Source organism: Empidonax traillii, unplaced genomic scaffold, assembly GCF_003031625.1.
Source record: "Empidonax traillii isolate 1590-97213 ecotype Southwest subspecies unplaced genomic scaffold, ASM303162v1 scaffold108:size1079785, whole genome shotgun sequence".
Classification (NCBI taxonomy): domain Eukaryota; kingdom Metazoa; phylum Chordata; class Aves; order Passeriformes; family Tyrannidae; genus Empidonax; species Empidonax traillii.
Window position 1 is genome coordinate 746,005 of NW_020955301.1, and position 6,423 is coordinate 752,427.

A 6,423-nucleotide genomic window follows, 5' to 3' on the forward strand; every position below is an offset into this window, starting at 1 on the left:
CTCCCAACCCTGAGGCCCCACCACCGCTGGGGCTTCCCTCCCCTTCCCAATCCAAGGGTCCTTGTCCAGTTCCCCTTGAGCCAGCACTATGTGCTGACACTTGGGAACACCCAACCCTCCCTTAATCTCTGCTTTGTTGCAGGGTGACAGCGGGGGGCCTCTCATCTGCCAAGACAGCAAAGAGAACTTCTTCTGGGAAGTTGGTCTGACCAGCTGGGCACTGGGTTGTGCCAGACCCAAAAATCCTTCAGTCTTTATCTCCACTCAGTACTTCTACAACTGGATCATGGGAAAAATAGGCCATAGCTCGGGAGCAGCACCTACTCCAGCACCCTGTCCATTCCCACGTAAGAAGCTGCTGCAATTCTTTGATCTGCTGCAGGAGCTCTTGAAGTTCCTAAAGGCAAAACCGGCTTGAGCAGGGGGATGGACATGCTGTAGTGAACCACAACCACTTCCTTCTGGAACAATGCCTCCTGATCCAAAGGCGGCCCTGGTTCCAAAGGCCTGCTCTGTCCTGCCCATGCTCCTCTTCTGCGTGTATGGAAATGCTGACGTTGACCTAACTGTTGCTGAAATAAAGTTGCCTATTTTCACAGTTAACCACTTTTGCAGTGCCACTCAGTCTCCTGTGTCAGGCAAGGCCTGCCTGGGCCGGCACCTGCAAAATGAGGCTGCACAGACAGGCAAAGGGAAAGGGCACAAAAGGGAATACTGGAAAAGGGTCCCTCCAAAGGACTGGAAGCGTGCCTGCTCAGAGAGGCCAAGGGTGCAGTGGAAGAAGGGAACACAGGTTCTAGGGGTTTACAGGTCTTGGGGCCAGCAGCTGGAAATGCACAGTGTCTTAGGCTGCTGACTGGTGGGATGCCTCTGTGTGTGTGTGTGTGTGTGTGTGTGTACGGCACACCAGGGAACTGGAAACTGGACTCTGGATGTCTGGGCAGGAACCTTCCAGCTCCTTGATCTTCCTTTAACTTCATCAAAGGAAAGCTCAGAGAACTGGAACTTGGTCATCAAGGAGAGCAGCTCCTTGATTGTGTGTAACTGAAACGACAGTCCAACACCCAGGGTGTGCTGTACCTCGGGAAAAAGGGGTAAGCTCTTCAGCAGTCAAATGGAAGCAACTAAAGAAGCATCCTTAACCCTGAAGGGGCTTCAGTTCCTTCCCTGTAAGGAAAATGATGTTCAGTTAGAGCAGTTCATAGTTAGGTTGTAAACACCACCAAAAAAAGCTTAGGCCTAGGGACTGCTACATTTGCTTAGTGTTTAGGTCAGCAAGACAAAAATGTTTGCTAGGGATGGCAGGTTAAGAAAAAAACCCGAAACTCCTCCCTCTAAGTTATTATGAGTTTGCAATTAAGAGGCTTCAGGTGAAAAGGTTTGGAAAAGTAAAGTTACAACTCTTTACCAACATATATATATATATATATTAAAACAAAACAAGCAACAATACCATAACCAAAGCTTTCAAAACGAAAATCCTACTTCCATCTCCGTGTAACTGTAAACCACCCCCAGCAACAGCTGCTCGGCTTTTCGGGAGGCGAGGGGTACGGTGGCTCACTGGCGGGCAGCAGGAAGGCATTAGCAGGCTCTGGTGAGGTGGCGACCGCCGTGGCTCTCGCAGGGCCATCCACGGGCTGCTCCCTGAGGCTTCCCAGCTGCTCACGGCCCCGTGAGCCATGGTAGACAGGCGGCAAACTGTGTAGGGGGCTTCCCCCCAGTCCCAGGGCTACGGGCACGGTCTTCAGCAGCAGCTCCGGGCTCCCCAGCTCGGGAAACAGCAGTCCGCAGCGGCGGGCAGTGGGGGCCAGGCAGCCACCGCAGGGAGATGCTCTGATGTGGGGCACCGGCGGGCTGGGGCAGGTACTCGCTCCGAAACGGGCGGCGGTGGGGGCTCTACTAGGGCTTACCCAGTGGTGCGAGCAATGACCGGCAAGATCTGGGGCCGACCCCGACGGCGGTGGCAGGCAGAGAAAGCTCCTTCTCGGGGATTGAACAGGAGAACAAAGAGGTGGCTGCCAGCTCCGTCAGTGACAAGCAGGAAGGCATACAAGGAAAAGGCCCAGATGTGCAGCGCCGGCCGTTTTTAAAAAACCCTCCCCACTCCCGGGCCCTTCTGCGTGCGACACCACTCCTTCCCGCCTCCACCACCCTGCAAACAAAACGGGGGGGAGGGCCCTGTCATTGTTGGTGAGCGCTACCCACTAACTGGTAGTCGGAAAAAAATCCGTCAGCTCTTTTCGAAACTAAAGCAATTAGCTGATTTTCCTGTCTCAAGCAAGGCAGATGGAAACAGTGTCACAAAGTGGTTTTTAAAACCTCAGTGTGGGGCTTTTTGATGTTGTTGTTGTTGTTGCCACAAATTCTGTACCAGTTTCTGATGGCAAGTAAAAGCTTTTATCATTGGCAGAGTACTGGCATAGGTACTATGAAAGGCGGTGCATGCCCCATCCCTGGAACTGTTCGAGGCTAGGTTGGATGGGACTCTGAGGAACCTGATCTGGTGGAAGGTGTCTCTGGCATGGCTGGGGGTTGGAACTAAAGGACCTTTAAGGTCCTTTCCAAGCCAGACGGTTCTGTGGCTCTTATGACTCAGGGATGCAAGGAGGGCCATCAACAAAACCTCTACACTGGACTTCCAGAGGGCAGATTTTGGCCTATTCAGAAGACTGGTTCAGAGGGTACCCTGGGAAACAACCCTTGAAAACAAAAGGACCAGGAAGGAAGGACATGCTTCAAGAAGAAAGTCTTGAATGCACAGGAGCAGGTTGTCCCAATGTGCTAAAAGGCAAGGTGGTGGGGAAGATGGCCAGCTTGGCTGAACAGTAAGATTTTGAAGAAAATTGGGGGGAAAAAAAAGAGCTTTACAATTATGGAAAAAAGGTCTGGCTACTCAGAAAGAGTTTAGGAATGTAATTAGGTCATGTAGAAAGAAAATTAGAGAGACAAAGTTTGAACTTGATCTTGCCACTTCTGTTAAGGATAACAAAAAGTCTTTCTACAAAAAGTCTTTCTACAGTAACATTGATACCAAAAGGAGGGACAAGGAAAACCTCCATTCTTTACTGGACATGGTGGGGTCCACAGTTATCAAAGATGAGGAAAAGGCTGAGGTATTTAACACTTTCTTTACCTCAGTTTTCAACAGTAAGACAGGTTGTACTGAGGATAGCTGGCTTCTGGAGCTTATAGACAGAGATAAGAAGCTGAACAGGCCCCTGTCATCCAGGAGTAAACAGTTTGCAACTTGCTGAGCCACTTGCATCTTCACAAGTCTATGGGACCAGAGGGGATCCATCCCAGGGTGATGAGGGAGCTGGCAGAACAGCTTGCCAAGCCGCTCTCCATCATTTACCAACAGTCCTGGCTCCCTGGGGAGGTCTCAGATGATTGGAAGTTGGTGAATGTCACACCAATCTACTAAAAGGGCTGCAAGGAGGACCCAGGAAACTCCAGGGCTGTCAACCTGACCTCGGTGCCTGGCAAGGTTATGGAGCAGATCATCATCATCCTGAGTGCAATCCCACGGCACCTGCAGGATGGACAAGGGATCAGACCCAGCCAGCACAGGTTTAGGAGGGGCAGGTCCTGTCTGACCAACTTGATCTCCTTTTATGATCAGCTGACCCACCTCGCGGATGAGGGGAAGGCTGTGGATGTGTCTGTCTGGACTTCAGCAAAGCCTTTGACACTGTCTCCCATAATATACTCCTGGAAAAGCTGCAGCCCATGGCTTGGACAGGGGCACTCTGTGCTGGGTTAGGAACTGGCTGGAGGGCCCAGAGAGTGCTGGTGAACGGGGCTGCATCCAGCTGGGATCCAGTCACCAGTGGTGTCCCCCAGGGATCAGTGCTGGGCCCAGTCCTGTTTAACATCTTTATTGATGACTTAGATGAGGGGATTGATTAGCAAATCTGCAGATGACACTAAGCTGAGGGGGGGTGGGGGGGCAGAGTGTCAATCTGCTGGAAGGTAGGAGGGACCTGGATAGGGTGGTGAAAGAATCACCAGGGAAGTGATTCTTCCCCTGTACTCAGCACTGGTGAGGCCACACCTTGAGTATTGTGTTCAGCTCTGGGCCCTCAGTTCAGGATGGACATTGAGGTGCTGGAGCGGGTCCAGAGAAGAGCAACCAGGCTGGTGAAGGGACTTGAACACAAGTCCTGTGAGGAGACACTGAGGGAGCTGGGGTTGTTTAACGTGGAGAAGAGAAGGTTCAAGGGTGACCTCATCACTCTCTACAACTTCCTGAAAGGAGGTTATGTAGCCTGGTGGGCATTGGTCTCTTCTCCCAGGCAACCAGCAGTAGGACAAGAGGGCATGATCTTAAGGTCTGCCAGGGGACATTTAGGTTGGATATTAGGAAGAAATTCTTTACAGACAGGATAATCAGGCATTGGAATGGGCTGCCCAGGGAAGTGATGGATTCTTCATCCCTGGAGGTTTTTAAGATGAGACTGGATGTGGCACCTGGTGCCATAGTCTAGTAACTGTGGAGGTGCTGGATCAAGGGTTGGACTCGGTGATCTCAGAGATCTCTTCCAACGCAGATGACTCTATGATTCTATGACTCTACGTTACCCCTCTCCCCCCCTCCAGAGGCCACCACCGTGCCCAGATCATGGAACCAGCCCCTCTGTGACATCAGCCCCGGGGCTGAGGGCACTGCGGGCAACTCGAATGCTGCGGGCACCTTGTTGCAGCTCACGGGCTCTCAGTCCTTGCAGCTGATCTGTGTCGCTGGCAGCGATGATCTTGCTGCGCCTGCTCCTCCTGCTGGCCCTGTGCGGGGCCGCGCACGGCAAGTGCGGGTAAGTGGCCCCAGGCTCTGGGGGGGAGCCAGGACAAGCTTTAGGGGCTACCCTGAGGGTGCCCGCTTGTCCGCTGTGGCTACACCAGTGCTTCCCAAACCCCATGTGGGAGCCTCAGCTGACCTCGCCCGCCCTCGGACTGCCGGCACAGCTCATCTCCGGGGCTGAAGCAGACACAGGGGCAGAGGGACACAGGACCCACGGGGTCCCCTGGCCCTGCTGGCCGTGCAACCAGCGCCCTGTGGGGAGGGCAGCCTGCTGCCCTTCAGCCTGAGCAGCAGCCAGCCCTGGAGCAGAACAGTAATGACTTTCTGCTTACAGAGAGATCTGTGGGCTCTGGCCCATGCGCTCCGCCACGCGCATCGTGGGTGGCGTTGATGTCCAGCCAGGAGACGGAGCCTGGGCTGGGATAGTCAGCATTCGGGATATCTTGACAGAAAAGTGGACTAGGCACGTCTGTGGAGGGACCCTCATCAGGCCGAAGTGGGTCCTCACAGCTGCCCACTGCTTCGTGAACCGCACAAAGTAAGGAGAACTGGGGAACTGGGATATCCCCAACACCCCAGCCAGTGCTCTGTGCACAACACCTCGTGCTACTCCCATGCTGTTCCTTGCAGCATACCCAGTGCCTGGGCACTGAGAGCCCAGCTGAGAGACTGCTCAGGGAGAGGGCTACGCTTCTGCCTCTGCTTCCCAGCAGCCTCCAAATTGGCATTTCTGGAGCCTAAGCCATGCTAGTGCAGTCACTGCCCCTGTAGCTCTCCTTTCCTCTCTGCCTTGGGAAACAGAAGGCAGGGAACTGCTGGGCTGCCACAGCACATGGCTCTGCTTCTTCTCAGCCCTCTCTCCCTCTGCCTTGCAGTCCCTACAGCGAGTGGGCTGTGGTGGCTGGGGCCACCAGGATTGGTGAGATGGGTCCTTACGTGCAAGTGCGTCGGATCAAGAATGTGCACATTCACGAGCTCTACGATGGCTATATCCTTTATGACATCGCTGTGGTGGAATTGCAGCAGCCCATGGAGTGCACCCCCTCCATTCAGCTCGCTTGTCTGCCGGGTCCCACCGTCAGGGTGTCGCGTCAGCACTGCTACATCGCTGGCTGGGGTGACACCTATGCAAAAAGTGAGTTCCCCAAAAAGGACCTGTGCCCTGAGGGCAAGCTTGGTACACTGGGCAGAGGCCAAAACCAGGGTTGGGCTGTGGAAGGTTTGCCTCTGGAGGGATGGGATGAGCCTCCTCCCCAAAGCCAGACACCAGTGACACAGCACTCCAGTGCCCCTCCAGAGGCAGAGCCAAGCCCTAGGGAAGGGCTTCATCCCCAGACAGGGCAAGGGAATTGCCAAGGAGCTGCTGGGACCTCATTCCTCTCTCTGCTCACAGCTGTAGGTCCACAACCAGTTGTCCTGAAGCAGAGTGGGGTACTCCTCATTGATACCCAGCTTTGCAACAGCAGCGATTGGTATGGAGGGAGAATCCAAGACTACAATTTGTGTGGTGGTTACCCAGAGGGTGGCATGAGCACCTGCCAGGTGAGGAGCGTGCTAGCAGTCATTCAGCCCCCAGCAGTGTGGGCAGCACTGCCCAAACACAGTTCAGCGTGTGCTTTGCT

The 6,423-nt window shown here is 54.1% G+C and overlaps 2 protein-coding genes across 2 annotated transcripts in view; both read left to right on the forward strand.

Moving 5' to 3' along the window:
• The window catches only part of LOC114056934 (acrosin-like), a 1,964-nt gene extending 1,529 nt beyond the window's left edge, over positions 1-435 (forward strand). The window contains exon 4 of the mRNA XM_027882599.1: positions 143-435. Coding sequence (XP_027738400.1) covers positions 143-418 — 276 coding nt within the window. The 3' untranslated portion in view covers positions 419-435. The remainder of the gene's footprint in view (positions 1-142) is intronic.
• A 4,682-nt stretch (positions 436-5,117) lies between these two features.
• The window catches only part of LOC114056935 (acrosin-like), a 2,027-nt gene continuing 721 nt past the window's right edge, over positions 5,118-6,423 (forward strand). Inside the window, exons 1-3 of the mRNA XM_027882600.1 lie at positions 5,118-5,339; positions 5,677-5,936; positions 6,195-6,343. Coding sequence (XP_027738401.1) covers positions 5,158-5,339; positions 5,677-5,936; positions 6,195-6,343 — 591 coding nt within the window. The 5' untranslated portion in view covers positions 5,118-5,157. The remainder of the gene's footprint in view (positions 5,340-5,676; positions 5,937-6,194; positions 6,344-6,423) is intronic.